Source organism: Musca vetustissima, unplaced genomic scaffold, assembly GCF_032173495.1.
Source record: "Musca vetustissima isolate MV318-11 ecotype Yass unplaced genomic scaffold, APGP_CSIRO_Mvet_v1 utg12356, whole genome shotgun sequence".
NCBI lineage: Eukaryota > Metazoa > Arthropoda > Insecta > Diptera > Muscidae > Musca > Musca vetustissima.
In genome coordinates, this window is record NW_026889211.1 from 4111 (window position 1) to 27901 (window position 23791).

At 36.1% G+C, this 23791-nt stretch overlaps 2 protein-coding genes across 2 annotated transcripts; one reads left to right on the forward strand and one right to left on the reverse strand.

Annotated features, from left to right (window-relative positions):
• Nucleotides 1-356: 356 nt before the first annotated feature.
• LOC133336919 (regulating synaptic membrane exocytosis protein 4-like) lies at nucleotides 357-4093 on the forward strand (the record flags this gene model as incomplete). The annotated part of the gene is made up of 3 exons (XM_061545190.1): nucleotides 357-1135; nucleotides 3561-3722; nucleotides 3793-4093. Coding segments are annotated over 3 exons (1133 nt in total), but the record flags the coding sequence as incomplete, so codon positions are not given.
• Nucleotides 4094-21529: 17436 nt separating this feature from the next.
• LOC133336913 (serine protease 1-like) lies at nucleotides 21530-22449 on the reverse strand. Its single transcript, XM_061545185.1, has 2 exons — nucleotides 22170-22449; nucleotides 21530-22098 (listed from the first exon to the last, which is right to left on the reverse strand). Exons 1-2 carry the CDS (start codon nucleotides 22415-22417, stop codon nucleotides 21534-21536), a joined length of 813 nt encoding a protein of 270 aa, XP_061401169.1. The 5' UTR covers nucleotides 22418-22449; the 3' UTR covers nucleotides 21530-21533.
• Between the last annotated feature and the right edge of the window lie 1342 nt (nucleotides 22450-23791).

Here is a 23791-nt window from a genome sequence, read left to right on the forward strand (position 1 = left end):
TTTCTTTTAATATGTGTTGTCCATAATCAGGTCTTGACATATGAGATCCAAAAAATATGTATGTACTAGCACTATATTAAATATAAGCTCTAAAACATTTTGTTGCCTGTGAGCAACATTGGGCCACAAAGGGTTAAACACCTAACTAACACTTTCAATTCTATGCCACATAATATCCTTACACAGCTATATGCACGTTGTTCTGTTCTGTTTTATCTTAATGTTGTTGTTACTTCCAAATACCATAGAACTTAAAGTAATTCGCTGTATTTTACTATTTACCATTGATTGGAGTTCCTCCCTAGTTTGCATTATACCTTTGCAATATATACCTTAATAATCTCTCACATTCTTAGGTACCAGTCGCGTTGGTCTACCCAGCAATCCGAGTAGTCGTAAAAGCTCTGTTTTCGATTTGTCACAGCAGCAACAGCAATTACCACTGGGTTTGGGTAATACCGCCACAAGTCCACCATCCGATGAAGAAATCAAACCACAATTTCCACCCCGCTGGAAGGGTAGCGGTGGCAATATGTTGCCAGCAACACCAAAACAAGCTCTCTCCATGCTTAAACAGGCCTCCTCGGCCACCAATGTTTCCGAAAGACAATACTACTTGGGATCACAACAACAACAACAACTCACTGACAGTCCACAACATGTGCGCAAGGGCAGTGTTTACAACTTAAGACCAGACGAAAGTCCACAACGCAAAGCCAGTATTTACACCATGAACACCAGTGAAACACCAACAACACAGCGACAACGCAAGGGAAGTATGTATGTTGCAGCGGGAAACAGTGGCCCAGGGGCTACTACCGGTTCAAGTCTTACGGTACATGAACCGTTACGTAAAAATAGCATTATGGCTCCGTCCACACCCGACAGCCCGTCCATGTCCCGCAAATCCAGTGTTGTACCTTCAAATTCCAGTGCAAAATCCTACAGAAGTTTATCCGACTCTTCGAGTAATTTATCAACAACAGTTTCGTCATCGCTCAGTGCAACTTCGACCAGTTATGGTTTACAATTGGGACCAGGACAAATACATCCGAAAGGTTATCGCCTGACAACGGAGCGTCATGGTGAATTGAAGATGGGCTTTAGCAAGATAAAGGGTTGCGTTGAAGTTGAGGTAAGGCCATATATATATATATATATATATATTTATACCCTTCATCACACAGTGATACAGGTTATTATGTCTGTGCAAATGTTCGCAACAGACAAAAGGAAACGAGATAGACAAATGGTTCCTTTTGAGAATATGCATAGAATAACTTTCTGAGTCGATTTACGCATGTCCGTCTGTCCGTCCGTTCGTCTATGTATTTTTTTGAACAATGTACAGGTCGCATTTATGATCCGATTTGGATGAAATTTGGCATAGGTCACTTATTTGGCCCAAGGACGAACCCTATTGAAATTGGAAAAAATCGGTTCAGATTTGGATATAGCTCCCATATATATTTTCGTCCGATTTAATGTAAACGGTGCACCAAAGTTCCTAGATATCCCTCTATTTGCACGAAATTTGGCACAGCGTAATGAATTAGGTATAGAATGATGTGTGTTAAGTTTCCTTAAAATCGGTTCAGATTTGGATATATCTCCCATATATATTTTCGTCCGATTTAATGTAAATGGTGCACCAAAGTCCCCATGTATCTCTCGATTTGCACGAAATTTAGCACAACGTAATGCATTAGGTCTAGAATGATGTGTGTTAAGTTTCCTGAAAATCGGTTCAGTTTTAGGTATAGCTCCCCTATATATTTTCGTCCGATTTAATGTAAATGGTCTACCAAAGTCCCTATATATCTTTCGATTTGCATGAAATTTGGCGGAGCGTAGTGAATTAGAAATAGAATAATGTGTGTTAAGTTTCCTGAAAATCGGTTCAGATTTAAATATAGCTCCCATATATATTTCCGTCCGATTTAATGTAATTGGGGCACCAAAGTCCCCATATATTATTTGATTTGCACGAAATTTGGCACAGCGTAATGAATTGGGTCCAGAATGATGTGTGTTAAGTTTCCTGAAAATCGGTTCAGATTTAGATATAGCTCCCATATATATTTCCGTCCGATTTAATGTAAATGGTCCACCAAAGTCCCTATATATCTTTCGATTTGCACGAAATTTGGCATAGCGTAATGAATTAGGTATAGAATGATGTGTGTTAAGTTTCCTGAAAATCGGTTCAGTTTTAGGTATAGCTCCCCTATATATTTTCGTCCGATTTAATGTAAATGGTCTACCAAAGTCCCTATATATCTTTCGATTTGCATGAAATTTGGCGGAGCGTAGTGAATTAGATATAGAATAATGTGTGTTAAGTTTCCTGAAAATCGGTTCAGATTTAAATATAGCTCCCATATATATTTCCGTCCGATTTAATGTAATTGGGGCACCAAAGTCCCCATATATTATTTGATTTGCACGAAATTTGGCACAGCGTAATGAATTGGGTCCAGAATGATGTGTGTTAAGTTTCCTGAAAATCGGTTCAGATTTAAATATAGCTCCCATATATATTTCCGTTCGATTTAATGGTACATGGTCCACCAAAGTCCCTTAATATCTTTCGATTTGCACGAAATTCGGCACAGCGTAATGAATTAGGTCTGGAACGATGTGTGTTAAGTTTCCTGAAAATCGGTTCAGATTTGGAAATGGCTCCCATATATATTTTCGTCAGATTTGATTTAAATGGTGCACCGAAGTCCCTATATATCTCTCGATTTGCACGAAATTTGGCACAGTGTTATGAAATAGGTCTAGAATGATGTGTGTTAAGTTTTCTGAAATCGGTTCAGATTTAGATATAGCTTCTATATCTGACCAAATGAAAAATTTAGTATCGGTTGCCGAATGACATATTTATGGATCCAATTTCATTTTATTGGTCCTTTAAAAATGCAACGTCTGTTAGGATTCATCTTTTGAATATACCCAATGTGGTGAAGGGTATCATATAGTCGGCCCCGTCCGACTTTACTACTTTCCTTACTGGTTTAAGAAGAAGCAGAAGAATCTCGAAATTCACCAGTAGGGAATTAAGAAACATTATTAAAAGGGATACTTTTTTTTATTAAAATGATTGGATAATATTTACCGGACAAGGTGTGGATTTAAAACCATATTTTTGGAAGGATAACTTCAAAGCGTAGATGATTAAAAAATATTTTTGTAAAAAAAGTTTGTTCGAGATATATAAGGCGCGGACTTTTAAAAAAAATATTTTTTTTCGAGAAGCATATAAGGCGTGGTTAAAATTTTTTTCAGGAGCATATAAGGCGTGGTTTAAAAAAATGTTTTTTTTTCGAGAAGCATATAAGGCGTGGATTTAATTTTTTAAAGCATAAAAGCATATACGGCGTATATTTAAAAAAAATATTTTTTCGAAAAGCTATACTGTGTAGATATTTAAAAAAATTATTTTTCGAATAGCATATACGGCATAGATTTTTAAAAAAATATTTTTTTCGAGAATCAAAATTTTGCTCGAAACAATTACTTCATCTCTTCTACTACTTTTAAATCTTTCTTCCTAGTTACTTTGTGCCCGTAAAATAGTACCAGTAGATTGTGAGACACCACCCGATACCTATGTGAAATGCTATATCAAGGATGGAGATCGTTTGCGGCACAAAAAGAAAACTCGTGTTGTACGACATTCGGCGGAACCCATCTATAAACAGACAATTAAATATCAGGTATGGAAATTATTTAATTAAAAAATATAGAAAGCGGTCTAGCTTACAGTGCATTTTTGTTTAATCCTAGTGCTCAGATGTTTTTGGACGCAATATTGTTATAATGGTTTGGCAACGTTGTGTTGGTTTCGAACACAATCAAGGCCTTGGAGGTACGGAAGTTAATTTGGATAAATTGAATATGGACGAACGTGTCAGTGGATGGTATCCGCTGTTTCCCATGCATTCATTTGGTGGATCGGATTCGGATAATTCTCCTTGACCGATTACGCCCAAACATCAATACAATTCATGCGATAGCATTGAAGGTACTGGTCTCTTCAATAATCAAATGGCGGCAGCAACTTTAAAAGCGGTAACCACTCCGTTACGCTTGAATGATAATTCCCCTACGGAAAGTCGAAGTAACAACACCAACACAACCAAAAAACATTTAATGGTAACAGCAACACCATCACCAACAACAGCAGCAGCGACAACAGCAACAATTATTGCAACAACACCAATAGAATATAAGTCACCGGAAAAGACGGACATTGTCCGTGATTTGTTGGTATTTTTTAAGAAACTTTTTAAATGTAAGAATGTCAGTGTGAACAACAATAAGGATCATTTTACACACACACATGGCTCAGCACAGGGTGAATATATCTAAGTGTACAATATACATGCAAACACACACATACATATAATATATATATATATATTTCTATAACATTTTCAAGAGATTACAAAATCCAAAAAAAAGAAACAAATACACCAATAACAACAAATCAGACATTATATATTTATATCATTCGTACCTATTATAGAGAAACTAAGCTATATATTTATTTACAATAATTTTAGAGTTTTATATTTGTTAAGAATACAATTTTGAATACGACACATACTAAGGAAAACACACTTTGGTAATGAGTACAAAAAACTCATGGAGGTTTGAAAATCTTAATGAAACGTTCCGCCCTATTATTGTTATTTTGATGGTTGCCATAATTAATACACCAACTAAATATACAAAATATCCTATCCCACGACGGCCGGTTCTATGCACCGGATTGACTCGGAGGAATCAACTTCCGACCAAGGGCTGTCAACCCAGCAAATACAGCGTGTATTTTTTCAACTTGGGAGCATCATTACCCGGAATGTTTGCTCCGGATTCTTTTGGTCCGTGCCGGGATTGAGACAAACCCCGGACCATGGTTCTGCTCAGTTTGTCACAACAGCATCCACCACCGATCTATCTCGGTGAGATGCAAGGGATGCAGAGAATGGGTACATTTCAGGAGTTGTTCCGGCCTTAACCGGATACAGGAGTATAGCGAAAGGGACTACGTTGCAGTCCCCAGCGAGTCGTCGTCATCACCGTGGTCCACGTCGGATTACGTGACTCCCCCGCAATCTCAGCAGCAGCAACCTGCGCCGCAGCCGCTAACACCGCACATTGCAGTCGCAACTCCTGATAACGTATCCTTTCTTCAATTCAACTGCGATGGACTTCGAGGGAAAATCAACGTCGCTGCGATCCAAGAAACGAAGCTGAACAACACCTGCAGTCTTCAGAGTTGTGATGGATACAACGTGATTAGGAAGGATCGTACAAGAAGTGGAGGTGGAGGATTAGCATTCCTACTGCACCATTCTGTCCAGTACAGACCTATCTCGCTTGAGCTAGACTCTAGTGACCCATACATGGAATGTATGGGGGTATCGGTCAAATGTGGTACCGCCGAGGTAGAGGTGCTTAACATTTACATTCCGCCGTTAAATAGTTGTGCCCCGCGTTATTTGCCCGACATTAGTCATCTTTTGGAAGGCAATAACCGTCTGGTGCTAGGGGATTTCAATGCACATCATGAGTTATGGCATTCCGTCCTAGGTAATGACCAGAGGGCCATGGCGCTGGCCTAGCAATTTGATAGCTCAACGTTTTGCACGGTGAACGAGGACATACCCACCAGGATAAGGGGAGACTGCCAAAGCTCACCGGACATATCCATCGTGTCTCCGGGTCTGACGAATGACGTGGCTTGGCAACCCGCCATATCATTGGGGTCAGACCACCTCCCTATTATCATATCCATCAACAGACCACCCGATTTCATAACTTCTGAACGCCGTACTTTCCTTAATCATGGGAAAGCCAATTGGCAAGAGTTCAGAAATTTCACCAATCGTCGCTTTAGATAACTGCCCATCCCTTCTGATGCTCGGGTAGCAGAAAGGATTTTCCGGGACATCATCAATGCTGCAGCCGCTCGCTATATACCTGCGGGTCGTATACCCGAACTAAGACCGGACTTCCCAGCAGAGGCAGCGGGACTAGCGAATGAGCGTGATGAGCTTCGTCGTTCTAACCCTACTAACCCCAGAGTCAGAAAACTGACGTTGGAAGTGAACAGGTTAGTCGGCGAACATAAGCGGAAAAAGTGGCTAGAACATCTGAAGTGTTGCAACATCAGTACCGGAGTGAGTAAATTGTGGGCAACGGTTAAGTCGCTCTCGAACCCTGGAAAGAAGGAGGATCGGACTTCTGTCTCATTTAACGGCGTTGAGGGGACAGATCCGAAGAGGTGCGCGTGTTTTTTCAACCGGCAGTTTATAGAGCACCCTGAGAGTGACCGGGCGAAGAGAAGAGTATACGCTCTCTTCAGGTGGAGGAGGAACCACCACAATTTACGTTGGAGGATGTTGCGAAATCATCCAAAGCGCTTGGTCCAGATGGAATCTCAATGGTGATGTTGAAGCAGCTTGATGAGCCTGGAGTATATTTCACTAAAGCCCTCAACTTGTCGTTATCCACCCTAGTAGTTCCCGATGCCTGGAAAATGGGCAGGGTAGTCCCGAAAGACTCAACCAGAACAGGCCGTGCAACTCTACAGTCATGGTGGCGCTAGGCCTATCAAAGGCATTTGAGGACATCGAGAGAACAACCCTCCGGCCAAGTTTGAAACGTTGGATCGTAAACTATATGTGTGGACGCCAGTCGTACGTGGAATTCAGAGACAGGAAATCGAAGGCCCGTAGAGTTAAACAGGGAGTTCCCCAAGGAGGGGTGATATCTCCGGAACTGTTTAACCTCTACCTCTCTGGAATTCCACGCCCACCGGACGGCATAAATATCGTGACATATGCGGATGATTGCATGATTATGGCGTCAGGACCTAAAATTGATGACATTTGCGAGAGTCTGAACCACTATCTCGTGGATATCGCTGATTTTTTCCGGTCGAGGAATATGAAAATATCCGCCACTAAATTAACGGCCACACTGTTTACCACATGGACAGCGGAGATGAGGCTATCATTGGATGTGCAGGTCGAGGGGTCCACAATTCCAACCACTAATTACCCCAAGGAATATGAAAATATCCGCCACTAAGTCAACGGCCACACTGTTTACCACATGGACAGCGGAGATGAGGCTATCATTGGATGTGCAGGTCGAGGGGTCCACAATTCCAACCACTAATTACCCCAAGGTTCTAGGGGTCACATTCGATAGCCTATACAAGTCGTCCGCGCATGCCACAGCTATTTGCGATAAAGTCAGGAGCAGAAACAAGGTTCTCAAGTCGCTAGCCCGCAGCACTTGGGGAGCTGACAAGGAAACCTTGTTAACGACTTATAAAGCAATAGGCCGGTCTGTGGTAAACTATGCGGCGCCAGTGTGGTCCGCTAACGTGTGTGCAACGCAGTGGGGTCCAGAGGTACAAAAGGGAGCCTCTAGATCAACAGGCCTATCAAGCAGGATTGAATAGTATTCACACGGACGGAGTTGAGAAAGCAGTTCAAGAATATCGCTTGAATACCATCCTCGGAGACCATCCGCCTTTGATAGCTGCAGAAGAGCAGCAGCTACCTCGACAAACTAGAGTGGTCTTGGCACAACTGAGATCTGGATGGTGTAGCCTCGTCAATTCGTATTGGGCACGAATTGATGGAGAGGTCGACAATGTCTGCCCGGCATGTGGTAACCACATGGCACGCTACATCTGTTCAACTGCCCAGCCAAACCCACTCAACTAACCCCATCTACTCTCTGGACTCAACCAATACTGGTCGCAGCCTTTCTGAATTTGGAGTTAGAGACAGAACCAGATTAGAGAAAATAGAAAATACACAGCTGCTACAACAACAACAAAATATCCTTAATTGTAATTTATTTTGACACTTTGTAATACATAATGTACAAAGTAGAGTACCTATTATTAAAATCGTGAGCATTTTAAATGTTTGAAATAAATAATAATTTACTTCTTACGAGTGAAACAGCAATTGCATTCGAATGATTAGTATATATGTAAGAAGAAATATTTGACTTGGCAAAATAATAACGTATTTTCGAAATCGGAGTCGGGAATGGTTCAAATAATAAGGTGTGTGAATGGAAAAAGGCTAAAGGAAACCACTGGGGACATTTTGTATACCCGTACATAAATTCCTTATTTCGAAGTTTCAAGGATGCTCTAAACGATACTCTCATTATTCGATATCGTTTAAGTCATTATCCCTCCTATAGGCCATAATTCCTTCCGGGTTAGGTTATTTCTTTTAAGTTATTATCCTTCCTATAGGCCATAATTAAAAGGGAAGCGTGTTTAGCCATCGATGCTCAGTTACTTTTCAATGTTGACTTCGTCTCTATAATAGAAGGATCACAGAACGTTTTAACAATACTGAAAAGATATGAGTCCTTAGTGGCAAGAAATATAAACAAAATACCGATGAGTAATTTTTGTTATTTATGATTTTTATCATTTCAATCATTAATAAATAATTTTGGAACATAACAAAAAAAGTTAATATGAATTATATAAATTAACCGTAGAGAGACGGAGCATATCGAGTGAAATATAAATAGTGCAAAACGGAAATGTGATTTGAATGCCACAAAAATCAATTATTGTGTATAAAAGAAATTTAAGAAAACTATAACATAATTGCAGTTAATTTTGTTTTTGGGGGAAAAAAATTAGAAGTTAATTGCTCCATAATTACAGAATATGTAGCTGATTAAAGTTTGTTATATGCAGTTAAATATATACATCCATAAATATATTTAAGCAGAATGCAGTTTATTTTCTATATGATGAAATTGTTACAGTTGAGAGGACAGTTGTAGTGCAAAACAAAAAAAAGGTATTTATTTATATACACTCATACATACATAATACCATACAAATACATATATAATACACATCGATATATAATACACGAATATACAAACAGAAAAAAAACACATATAAATTATTAATAATATAACAGTTATGTGTTTATGTATTACTATTATGAATATTAAAAAAAATAAACTAAAATTAAATTACACAATGAAATCAAGTCTTCACAACAATAATATTAAATAATAAAAATAACAAAAAACAAATAACAACAAATTATATATTTTTCAAATAATATTTATATGTGAGATAATATAAATATATTAAAATATATAAAATATACATATATTCATAGCCATGGGGAAATATGTCTTAGCAAATGGCATGTAGTCGACTAAGTGTATCACTAAAATTGTAGAGAAAAATAAGAATGTTATTAAGAATCTTAAAATAATATTGAAAAAAACAAAACAACATTAAAATATGAAACCCAACAACAACTTTAACTTGACTCTAATGCAAATGTTTCCAAACTGAAAACCATCACAATTACTATGGACAATCTTTTCTCTTAAAAAAATTCAAACATTTTTTGCATAGTACTATAAAATACATATATATTACATATACAACAACAACAAAATTTAATAGTGATGAACAAAAACATATATATTATTGTATTAAAAGAAAATCAATCAAACCGAATGGAGAACAATTTTAACAAGCAAAATGATTTGTGAAAGCAATCGTTCCTAATATGACGTATTGGTATGAAAAGGATTCGGACATTATTCTATATCGATATTATATTAAAACCAGTGAGCGGAGCAGTATAGTCGGACGGGGCCACCATACGATACCCTACACAACTACCACAGAATTCTATCATTCTGCGGATTTTTATTCCGAGCCTGTGTAATATTTCGTGAAAACAAAAAAATATAGGCGTTGTCCTTTACCATACCTGGATCCTCATGGAAAATTTCAAAGCGTTCAGCGCTATATTTCCGCTCTCTAGTGTGGCAATGTGTTTCTAAATAATATCCATTTGACCCGCCAAATATTGACAGATCTTTATCAAAACATGCATGCTTATTCTTTAGCCCAAACCCATTCTCCAAATTTAGTATTTCATCCCCTAAATATTAACCGATCTTTACAAAAAAAAAAAACAATAGGGGTCTTCATTGGCCCGAACCCGTCCTACATGCAAAATTTCGTGAACATTGGTCCATAACTGTGGTCTGTATCGTGTTTACAAATTATAATGGACAGACGGACAGACGTACGGACACACATGTCTAGATCCACTCAGCTAGTCGAGATATGACGATCGGTAGACTTAAAGGTGGGTCTAGGACCAATATTTCGCTGCGTTACAAACTTTTGGGGCTGCACAAAGCTATAATACCCTGACAACATAGTTGTGTAGGGTATAAAAAGTGTAGAGGGTATTAAAACTGAGTAATTCATTGCCAAGAAGATTCATCGTAACTATCTTCATTTTTATAAACCAGAAGGCATCCTACATAGAAGCCAAGAAGGTCACATTCATAGATGACCAAAGTCTTCTTCATAGAAGACAAGAAGGTAATTTTCATAGAAGAACAGATGGTATTCTTTTTGAAATGTTTTTTTTTCAATAGAAGGCGTGGATTATTCAAAGAATATTTTTCATGTCCTATAGAAGGCGGAATTATTTAAGAAATATTTTTCAGATCATATATAAGGTTTGGATTATTTAAAGACTATTTTTGCAGGTCATTTAGACCTGATCGTCATATCTCGGCTAGCTGAGTCGATCTAGACATGTGTGTCCGTCCGTCCGTCTGTCCATTATAATTTGTAAACACGATACAGGCCACAGTTATGGGCCAATCTTGACGAAATTTTGCATGTAGGATGGGTTCTGGCCAATGAAGACCCCTATTATTTTTGGAAAAGATTGGTTAATATTTATTCCAAACTCCGCGAATTTTTGCATGGAGAAGGGGATCGGGCCAAAGAATAAGCATGCCTGTTTTGATAAAGATCGGTCAATATTTAGCGGGTCAAATGCACCCTGACTTTTGTGTGAAAAATTACAAAATTTGTATTGTATGGCGTATATATTTACTCCTGAAGGATATAGACCCGAGAAGTCGATAGTGTATCGAAGAGAAGTGGTTGACCTTTAAATTGATACCAATTATTTTGTCGTATGTACTCGGATGTGGGAGTTACACTTAAATATTTACAGGTGCTTATATATTTAGATATTATTTAGTAACACATTACCAGACTAGAGGGCGGAAATATAGCGCTGATCGTTTTGTAATTTTTCAAGAGATTCCCGTTATGATCAACGACAGCGCCTATGATTCCGGTGATGATCAGATAATAATTTTGGGATCAAGTGGACCGAAAACTTATTTTTTTTTTGTGTTTTTGTTTTCGATTAGATCTTTAGGCCACAATTGAAAGCCCAACATCACAACATAACCCACGGTAAAGAGAATCTGGACAAGTACAGGGTTGCCCATATTCGACGGACCCATCTGGCAAGGCCATAACTTTTGACAGAGATGTCACATCGCTTAATGACATACCGCGTTTGAAGCGTCAGTCCAAGCAGATTTTTACCATGAACCAATACACGCCACGCGAGCGCTCTGAAATATTTGAAATTTACACAGAAGAAGTCAATTGTGAAAACTCAACGTGCTTTTAAAACATTAAAAAATGTGAGAAGTGCTCCTTCTAAGAACACCATTAAGCGTTTATGGTCCACTTTACAACGGATTATTCGCATTGATTTGCATTTGTTCCCGTAACGCAAAGAATGTTGCCTGCGGACAAGCCTCGTCGATTGGAATGGGCCCAAAGAGTCATCGAAATGGCCGAAGATGACGAGCAATTTTGGAACAAAATTATCATGTCAGATGAAGCCCATTTCACATTGAATGGGACCGTAAATAAGCAAAATTGCCGTTTTTACGCCACTGAGAATCCTTAGGAGATTCAAGAAGTGCCTCTTCATGACGAAAAATTCACAATTTGGTGCGGCGTTAGTGCGAAAACGGTCATTGCCGGTTTTTCTTCCAAAATGAAAATGGTCATGCTGTTACCATCAATCAGGAGCGTGCTAATTATTCGTCGAAAGCGTATGAGGCAGTTCTGGTTTCAACAAGACGGCGCTCCACCGCACACAAGTCGCATAACAATCGATTTTCTGAAGAATTTGTTTCCGGGCCGTTTGATGTCGAAAAGTGGTGATTTGGACTGGCCACCGCGTTCGCCCGATTTGACGCCGCCTGACTTCTTCATGTGGGAATATTTGAAGTCAAAGGTTTACGTTAACAAGTCAAGGACCGTAGAAGAGCTCAAGGACAACATTCGTAAAGAAATAGCCGGAATTCCGGCCGAAATGTTGGCAAAAACGATGGAAAATGCAGCAAAAAGGGCACAATACGTCATCAAGGCCAGATGCGGTCATTTGAGAGATATCATATTCAAAAATTGATGTAAACAAATCTACTTGGAACAAATTAAATGATTAACATTGCCAACCGCCAAATTTTGGGTCCGTCGAATATGGGCAACCCTGTACAACCCTCGTCTACCGAATATTAGACATATTTGTTGACATCTAGTCGGTTAAGAGGGTGCAAATATCGCAAAATATTGCCCAAGCTCAGACTATACAAACACAGAAAGTTCAATTTTCGTGGAAGTTTTGTAGGGTATCATATGGTCGGCCCCGTCACTGGTTTAAACAATATTTTTTTCAGATCCTATAGAAGGCGTGGATTACTTAAAGAATATTTTTAGGTCCTATAAAAGGCGTGCATTTTTAAGGAATATTTTTTCAGGTCCTATAAAAGGCGTGCATTTTTTAAGGAATATTTTATTCAGGTCCTATAGAAGTGGATTATTAAAGGATTATTTGTTCAAGTCCTTGGGTTGATTAGTTAAGGAATATTTTTTCAGGTCCGTGGCATGGATTATTTAAGGAATACTTTATTCAGGTCCTATAGAAGACGTGGATTATTTAAGGAATATTTTTTCAGGTCCTATAGGAGGCATGGATTATTTAAGGAATATTTTTTCAGGTCCTATAGAAGACGTGGATTATTTAAGGAATATTTTTTCAGGTCCTATAGGAGGCATGGATTATTTAAGGAATATTTTTTCAGGTCCTATAGAATATAATCAATTCGGTTCCTAAATGCGACCAGTAATTTTTTTACAATTTAACTTGGACAGACAGACAAACGGAAGAACGGGCGACCATGCTTAAATAACAAATATGTTATTCTTTGACATAATATACCTAAAATTAAGACTTATTTTACTTTAATGCGCTTAGTCGAAAAAAGTACTGGGAAATGTTTTTTGAAAAAAAAAAATGCAAGAACATTTTGAATTTTTTGTTAAAAATGTACGACTATATATTCGGTATATACATTATATATACAGATTTCACTTGTTCAGTGGCTTATGCTAGAAATTGATGGAGAATATTTTTGTCCCTTATACCATCCATCTAAAACGACATCTTGTGGGAAAAATGGGTAAAAACTAGTAATAAGTCCGATATTAACCCTAAAATGAGTTTTTGTTTTTTTAAGATTTTTGACGTTTAGGCTGATTTTTAAGTTTTACTCTATTTTGAGACTTATAGTAAATCTTTATGGCGAATATTTCTGTAGAATATTCTGAGCAGCTTTAACCCCCTTTTGAATGAGTTTTCAATCACTTCTGGAAAAGCAGACCGAAAAGACCCCTTCAATGAGTCGGTTGAGGGTTAAAGTTGTATACCAAAATATTCTTCGATATGTTATCAGTAATATTGCCGAAGACACTATATACCTAAAATGCATGGATTTCAAGAAATCAATGGATTATTTTAGAAATATTTTTTTCAGATACCTGGCGTTGATTATTTAAGGAATATTTTTGACAGGTGCGTGGCGTGGATTGTTTAAGGATTATTTTTTCAGGTCCTATAGAAGCGTTGATTATTTAAGGAATATTTTTTTCAGATCCTATAGAAGCGTTGATTATTTAAGAAATATTTTTTCAGGTCCGTGGCGTGGCAGAAGATCTTCTTCATAGAAACCCACTACGCAAAATCAATGGTTTCTTAGCTAATACAAATCATTTTGTTTTTAAAATTAGAATCATGGACTAATTAATTAGAGAAGAAGAAAATAAGCGAAACTTAACAACTAAAATTAAAATCTTTTTCTAGGCTAAAAACAAATATCTTCAATGTGAAATTCAAACAATAAATGGCTGTTAGTCTTCTTTGTATTTATATCTCTAGACATAGTTATCTATTAACTGTAGTTAGTCTTTTTTACTTCCTCTTTCGCTAAATACAACAAAAGTAATTTAACTAACATTTAACAACAAAAATAACAAAAAGAAAAAAACGAATAACAAGTCTTTAATGCAACGCACACTGCAAATTAAAAAAAAAACTAAAACTTAACGAAACTTTAACGAATCACTAGTTTCCTTGTAACTCTTTATTCTTAGATTTCAAATGAAAAAAAAATTAATAAAATAAAAATAAAATACCATTACAAAAAACCTGGAACATAAAGACATGTAAAAAAATCGTAACCAAAAAATAAATCAATACTTATTAACTGCTATTAAGATTAAATGTTAAATATATATTAAAAATACAAACAAAAAAACAAATACAATAATATTTAACTACAAGACGAGCTAAATAGATTTTTTTTCTTGTTTTGTACCCATGTATTTATGTTTGTAATACAAATACATATACGCAACTGGCTATAAATATAATCAAATATATATTTATGTATTTATATATATATAAAAAATAATAATAAAAAATAAATTAAAAAAACAAGGTTTTATGTAAAGGTCTAAAGGATAAGGCAGGGAAAACTTTAAGTTTGGCATCATATATATTGTATTACAACAACAATACTTAAGAAAATAAGCATAAACAAATTAATTATCTATGTACTAACTAAATATATATACATACATATACATATTATATAATGAAACCTAGTTACATATCTTCAATTTCAAATGTGAAATGAAAAACTGTGAAAACTTAAAACACAGAAACAAAACTTTAATTAACTGAAAACTAAATACAAAATAAAAACTGTTGTAAACTTTTTAAAGAAACCAAACCAAATACGCTTCAATTTACCATTTTCTATTAAACTTAAAATATTTACTTGTATACTTAACAAAAATAATAATACCTGTGTATATAGGGTGACCCAAAATGTACAATTTTTGAATATGTGTACAAATAAAATGTTAGATGAAGCTCGAAATGAATGATTAATGAAATCAAATAGTTCATATGCATATTTTTGAGGTCCTATTGAAGGTGTGGATTAGTGGAAAAATTATTTAAAGAATATTTTTTTAAGGTCTCCTCGAAGTCGTGGATTATTTATAGAATATTTTTTAAGGTCCTATATAAGGCGTGGATTATTTAGAATTATTTTCTTTGAGGTTCTACAGAAGGGTGGATTATTTAGAGAATTTTTTGAGGCTCTATAGAAGTGTGGATTATTTAAAGAATATTTTTGAGGTCATATAGAAGGGTTGGATTACTTAAACGTTATGTTTTGAATGTTATGTCTCGAAGGCGTATAACTTTTTAAAGACCTAAACAAGGCATGGATTATTAAAAGAATATTTTTTGAAGTCCTATAAATGTTGCGGATTGTTGCATAATATTATTTGGCGTCCTATAGAAAGAAGGGTATTTAAGGAATCTTTGTTGAGGTCCTATAAAAGGAGGGGATTATTTAAAGAATAATTTTTGAGGTCCTAATGAAGGCGTGGATTATTTACTAAATATTCTTTTGTGGTCCTCTAATGGCTCGGGTTATTTAAAGATTTTTTTTCAGATCCTATAGATGGTGTGGATTATTTTAAGAATATTTTTGAGGTTTTGAAGTCCTAAAGAAGGCATGGGTTATTAAAAGAATATTTTTTGAAGTTCTATAAATGTCGCAGATTATTAAATAATATTTTTTGACGTCCTATAGAAAGAAGGTTATTTAAGGAATCTTTGTTGAGGTCCTATAAAAGGAGGGGATTATTTAAAGAATTATTTTTGAGGTCCTAAAGAAGACCTGGATTGTTTACTAAATATTTTTTGTGGTCCTTTAATGGCTTGGGTCATTTAAAGATTTTTTTCTGATCCTATAGATGGTGTGGATTATTTTAAGAATATTTTTGAGGTCACAGGAGGATTACTTAAACGTTATATTTCGAAGTCCTCTCGAAGGCGTATAACTTGTTAAAGTCCTAAAGAAGGCGTGTATTATTAAAAGAATATTTTTTTGAAGTCCTGCAAATGTCGCGGATTATTAAATAATATTTTGTTGGCGTCCTATAGAAAGAGGGTTATTTAAGGAAACTTTGTTGAGGTCCTATAAAAGGAGGGGATTATTTTTTTCAGATCCTATAGATTGGATTATTTTAAGAATATTTTTAAGGTCATAGGAGGATTACTTAAACGATATTTTTTGAAGTCGAAAAGTTAAAGAATATGTTGGAGGTCCCATGGTAGACGAGGATTTCTTAAAGAATATTTTGGAGGTCCCATGGTAGGCGTAGATTATTTAAAGAATATTTTGGAGGTCCCATGGTAGGCGTAAATTATTTAAAGAATATTTTTGAGGTCCTATAAAAGGCGTGGATTATTTAAAAAATTTTTTGGAGGTCCCATGGTAGGCGTGGATTATTTAAAGAATATTTTGGAGGTCCCATGGTAGGCGTGGATTATTTAAAGAATATTTTGGAGGTCCCATGGTAGGCGTGGATTATTTAAAGAATATTTTGGAGGTCCCATGGTAGGCGTGGATTATTTAAAGAATATTTTGGAGGTCCCATGGTAGGCGTGGATTATTTAAAGAATATTTTGGAGGTCCCATGGTAGGCGTGGATTATTTAAAGAATATTTTGGAGGTCCCATGGTAGGCGTGGATTATTTAAAGAATATTTTGGAGGTCCCATGGTAGGCGTGGATTATTTAAAGAATATTTTGGAGGTCCCATGGTAGGCGTGGATTATTTAAAGAATATTTTGGAGGTCCCATGGTAGGCGTGGATTATTTAAAGAATATTTTGGAGGTCCCATGGTAGGCGTGGATTATTTAAAGAATATTTTGGAGGTCCCATGGTAGGCGTGGATTATTTAAAGAATATTTTGGAGGTCCCATGGTAGGCGTGGATTATTTAAAGAATATTTTGGAGGTCCCATGGTAGGCGTGGATTATTTAAAGAATATTTTGGAGGTCCCATGGTAGGCGTGGATTATTTAAAGAATATTTTGGAGGTCCCATGGTAGGCGTGGATTATTTAAAGAATATTTTGGAGGCCCCATGGTAGGCGAATATAGAAGGCTTCGATTATTTAAAGAATATTTTGGAGGCCCCATGGTAGGCGAATATAGAAGGCTTCGATTATTTAAAGAATATTTTGGAGGCCCCATGGTAGGCGAATATAGAAGGCTTCGATTATTTAAAGAATATTTTTTGAGGTCGTATAGAAGGCTTCGATTATTTAAAGAATATTTTTTGAGGTCGTATAGAAGGCTTCGATTATTTAAAGAATATTTTTTTAGGTGGTATATAAGGCTTCAATTATTTAAAGAATATTTTTGAGATCCATTCGTAGGTGTGGACTATTTAAAGAATATTTTTGAGATCCATTCGTAGGTGTGGACTATATATTTTTGAGATCCATCAGATCCTATAAAAGTCTTGGATTATTTAACGACAAAATTTTTTTGGGGTCCTAAGAAGGCTTCGATTATTTAAGGAATATTTTTGAGGCCCTGTAAAAGACGTGTATTATTAAGGGGACCCACCCCGGGGACCCACCCCGGGGACCCCAACCCCCTTTTTCGGTTTCAAAAAATATAATTTTCGCCCATGTGACATGTTCCGAGAGTTTTTGAATTCCCATACTTTTTTAAATTGTTGTGTGCAAAATGGTGTGCTCAATTTCGAGCGAAAGTGCGGCTCGAAAGCATAGCTGTGTACAATATGTTACGAAATGTGTTCAATAAAAAACATAGGTTTCATTGGAATTTGCAATTTGTTTAACAAAAAAATTAAGAAAAAATATGCCTGCTGGCTTATTAATTGCCCTGGTTTCTACCAGAAAGAGTCTAATGATACTGAAACGTGTTAAAATAAGCATTTATGGATATTTTGAGAGAAGTTGGTCCTTTCATACACAAGGGTACCATTCTCGAAATCCTGCAGTTAGCAGCTACCATAAGATTCCTGGCTGTTGATGGATTTCAGAGGATAGTGGCGTATTTCTTCACATTTCAACCACTGGAACTCAGCCAATCCTCAACCGATTTACCAAATAAAAAATAATAAAATATAAATCCGTCAGAATATTTTTAAGGTGTGAATTATTAAAAGAATATTTTTTGAGGTCCAATAGAAGGCGTCGATTATTTCAACAATATTTTTGAGGTCCTGTATAATATTTTTGCAGGTCCTATAGAAGGCGCGGGTTATTGAAAAAATCGTTTTTGAGCGTGGTTTATTGAAAGAATAATTGTATTGAGTATTTCAAATGTCCATCATTTAAGGAATATATCAAATTCCCTTTTTTGTCAATTTTTAATGAATGGAATACATACTCAAATAAGCTTGTTAACATATACGATTTATCATCAAAACAGTAATAATTTAATCTGAAATATATTCATAGTTATATTTTGTTTTTTTTTTTCATAAGTTTTCATAACTTTTTTATCTAACATTTTACTTTCAACACCTCACACTTTTGGGCCATCCTATATATTAAATAGTTATATAACACGTTGTATGTTTACTTTATTGTTGTAACTTCAAATATTTTTTCTAAAGATATTGAATTGTTAGAAAAATAAATAAGAAAACTGAAAACAAAAACCAATCAATAAACTCTTACTGTTTAATGTTGTACAAAAAAAAAACAAAATTCAAAAAAAGTGAAAATGTTTCAAACACACTAAAATGGTTGTGCTATAAAAGAAAATACAAACAAACTAAAACTTACTTGATATTATTTTTAATTTTTCAAAAAACCAAAACAAGAAATTCTTTTTACACTTTGCTTTGAATCTTCAATCAAAACGCCTTTCTATATGCCATTGCCTCTGTATTTATGGCAAAAACTGAACTCAAATCTTTATTGTATATTTTTTCTATGCTCTATCCTGGGAAAACCAAAAATTATGGCATTAGAATTTTCTCTAATGAAATCTGTATAGAAAAAAGAAACATATAGAATATTAACAAGAAATTATTTTTGATGTAACATATGTTTTTGTTTCAAGTGTTTATTTGAATCTAAATGAAACAAAAATATACAATATTATAAATTATAACAGCAAACATATGCTTTGAATTATTTATAAAAAAAAAACAGAACAAACAAAATAATAAATAAATAAAAAACTATTGAATGTAAGCAACCAAAAGAGACTATTTATTTTATTTCAAAATTCACGTTCCAAAAATGTTGAAAAATGGGCCAAACTCTAATGATGGAATGTGCCGATAAGTTTTATATTCCAACAATATACAGGCTTGGTAAAAATATTAGTTTGTGCAAAGATTGGTTCAAATCGGATAGGTGGAGGTCTTCATATAGATCATATTACAAAATTATTTTTCAGAAAAATGTTCACAATTTTGTTTTGGAGGTAACAAAATGTTTCGATTGACATTCCCCAGAAATATTACGAAATGCAAAGTTTGGTTTAAATCGGTTACACCCTTCGAGAGATATCGTGCGCACCAGCCAACCAGACAGACGAACGGACATTTGTAAATCGACTCCAAATTTTTTGAAACGGATATGTTCCAAATAAAGACTCCATGTATCATTGGACCAAATCCGTTTTAGATCAATGTTTCGAATACACCCTCATTATCTATAAAATGGTCAATGCTGTATGGTCATATTCTGTCCCCACATAAAGTTCCCGTCTACTATTAAGCATATTATTGACTCTAGCTTCATTTTCGGAGTAATATAACGACGAGGAGGCATTTCTGAGAATGAAAGGCCACTTGAAGGATTTTTTTTTTTTAATATTGGCCTATAAATTGCTGAAGGTCATAAAAACGCTTCTGTTCCGACGGAACACTCACTCCATTTGCGTTACTTCCACATATCCTCTATTTCTGTGATGTAAAGCATTTTAGTTTTTATACCCTACACAACTACGTTGTCAGGGTATTAGAGCTTTGTGCAGTCCCAAAAGTTTGTGACGCAGCGAACTATTGGTCCTAGACCCACCTTTAAGTATACCGATCGTCATATCTCGACTAGCTGAGTCGATCTAGACATGTGTGTCCGTCCGTCCATTATAATTTATAAACACGATACAGGCCATAGGGTGGTGGGTTCTGGCCAATGAAGACCCCTATTGTTTTTGGAAAAGATCGGTTAATATTTAGGGGATGAAGTGGACCAAAATCTGCATTTTTGTCGGTTTTTCTGGCCGCTCTAGAGGCCGCAATTATGGCCCAAACACCGCGAATTTTTGAATGGAGAAGGGGATTGGGCCAAAGAATAAGCATCCCTTTTTTGATAAAGATCGGTCAATATATAGCGGGTCAAATTTATATATTTACCCGAGAAGTTGATATTATATCTAAGAGGAGTGGCTGACCTTTAAATTGATACCAATTATATTGTCGTAGGTACTCGGATGCGGGAGTTACACTTAAATATGTCGTTCCAGTTATGGTCAAGGACAACCCCTAAAATGTTAGGTGATGATCAGATAATAATTTTTCGGGTGAAGTGGACAGAAAACTTACATATTTGTTCTTTTCGAGTCGAAAGCCGAACATAACAACACAATCCACCGTGAAGGGAATCCGGGCAAGTAATTAGAATGGCTGTACTGATTATTAGTAACATTTGCTGACCCCTAGCCAGTCAAAAGTGTGCAAATATCGCAAATATCTCAGAATATCGAACCACAGAAGCTAGATTTTCATGGAAGTTGTGTAGGGTATCGTATGGTCGGCCCCGCCCGACTATACTGCTCCGCTCACTGTTTTTTTTTATAAAATAGGAATTAATTTATTTTTTTGCATGAAGAAGGTCCTATAGATGGTTTCGACTATTTAAAAAAACCTATAAAAGGCGTGGATTATTTAAAGACAAATTTTTCTGGCTCCTAAGAAGGGTTCGATTATTTAAGGAATATTTTTGAGGTCCTGTAAAAGACGTGGATACTGCTCCGCTCACTGTTTTTTTTTATAAAATAGGAATTAATTTATTTTTTTGCATGAAGAAGGTCCTATAGATGGTTTCGACTATTTAAAAAAAAATTCTGAGGTCCTATAAAAGGCGTGGATTATTTAAAGACAAATTTTTCTGGCTCCTAAGAAGGGTTCGATTATTTAAGGAATATTTTTGAGGTCCTGTAAAAGACGTGGATTATTAAGGTAACCCCAACCCCCTTTTTCGGTTTCAAAAAATAAAAAATTGTATTTGGCAGACACTATATAAATGTTCCGACGGATTTTATGTTGCGATCGGGGTTTCGCAATCGTCACTCCCATGGCGTTACTTCCACATATCCTCTATTTCAGTAATGTAAAGCATTTTAGTTTTTTTTTACAAAATAGGAATTAATTTATTTTTTTGCATGAAAAAGTTACTTAATAAGAGATACCAGTGTTGGACTTGATCCAATCCAAGTAGCTGGTCAAACGGGTGAAAGCAGCTGGGTAACCCTTGGCACAACCGGCAGCAGCACCGAATGAAGTCAAACCAATTTGAACCTTGGAGGATTCCAAAACCAATGGGCCGCCAGAATCACCATTGCATGTGGAGACACCGTTGGGGGTGGAAACGCAAATGTTGGAAGCGGTAACAATGGAGGTGCCGTAGGTTTGAGCACAGACAGAGTTGGTGATGACTTGCATGCGAGCCCATTGCAAGTTGTTGGTGACACCGGTGGCAGAGTCAGAGATACGGCCCCAACCGGAAGCGATGGCATAATCACCGACATAGGTGGAGTAAGAGCTGGAGATGGCTGGGATCTGGACAGGTTGGATGCGGCTGGTGTAGCTGACGGATGGGATGCGGATCAAGGAGATATCGTTCTTCAAGGTATTTGCATTCCAGCCGGAGTGGATGATGATGTCGCTGCTGGAGACGGTGTAGGTGACTTCAGCGGAGGTGCGGACGGTGGCACCCAAGTAGACAGTTACGGAAGAGATACTGTAATACAATAAATAAAAAAACGTAAATCAGTGAATGGCCAAATTGATAAAAATCTCCTATGAACTTACCCATCGGTACAGTGAGCAGCAGTCAAAACCCATCTGTTTCCAATCAAGGAACCACCACACCAGGCCGAGGAGAAAGCGCTAACCTTCAAGGATAGACCGACCTGATAGGGGAATTGACCAACGGTAGCAGTATTGCCATTGGTAATGCGACCCTCACCTTCAATGACGGGTACAACCAAATCGCGTTGGAAAATTTCCTCAGCGGAGACGGCGGCCAAGGCCAAAGCAAAAACGATTAAGAATTTCATGGTGCTACTGTACGAATACAACTGCTGATTTGACCCATCATCGGTCATACTTTTATACTCAGCGGCCCGCTTATCATTCGTGGTCTTTTGAATGTCTTATCATTGCAGAAGAATTGGCAGCCGTGTGCCATACCCCATCCGCTATCATATCAAAAAAAAAGAACAACAACAAATAATACAAAAAAACTATAGACACAAATCTACTATTTTATCGTTGTTAATATTGTTGGGAAATCTCAGCACTTAAACGATTATTTGGGAAAGTCCAATCCAGTTTGCAAAACAACAAATTCGACTATAGGTTATACAGCAAAAAAATTGTTAGTGTTTTTTGTACACTATATATTCCGACAGGGGATAACAAGATAATGACGTCGAATAAAACCAAATTCTAAATGATGAGTACAAGTATATATATATATATATATGTCTGTTAACTATTGATTGGGCATTTTTGAGATATGTATTTAATCAAAAGAAAGTTTTAATATTAAACCACTTGACAAAATTTTGGAGAAATAGAAGAAATCTAAATAATCGGCAAGATAAGGCCCCATATCTATGTTGCCAAATTCAGTTCAGTTACAATTATTGTGAATTAAAATCAAAATTTGGTATTGGCGTGCACTAAAGACTCTCAAATGACATAGTGCACAGTTTTCCAATCAAGAAACAAATTCTTCTTCACTGAAGGCCAGAAAGATTTGTACCTACTTTGACATGGCATATATAGATATTAATATTTTTGTATTGTATTTTGATGATCCCATGGGAATACCTGTACTTACCATAACCTGTAATTTACCATAACGAATATTTGGAGTGCAAAACTTCATTGCAGAAAAATGTCAAAATAGGTCTTGACATAGTCACCATTGAAAGGCCTTGTGTAATTTTAGGCCCTTTCATGATTTCGAACAAATTTTCGAAATAAATTGGCTTTAGTTTGGCATTTCAAGTTCATGGCAGAACGTTTGTTCCACAAGCCGAGCTTAAAAAAGAATTCCAAACGCGCCGGTCTTGTTCGCAGCACATCCAATTTGAAAGACCGTGTTCCAAGATGTGAATAGGGATACGTAGTCGAGTGCAAAAGTCGACTTTTAGACTTTTCGATTTTTGCCTTTGACTAAAAAGTAGATTTTTCAATTTTGTCAAAACTGTTCAAAATCGATTTTCGACTTTTACTGACTTCTGCAAAATCGACTAAAAAATTTGACTTTTTATATCAATTATTGTGAACAGATAATGTAAAGTTCTGGAAAGTGAAATTTTTGGGCAAATTGAGCTATGTGATAAAAAACCTAGTATTTTTGAAGAAAATCGGAAGTCGTCTTTACGATTTTCTCATAGACCACAAGTCGACTTCGACTTTTA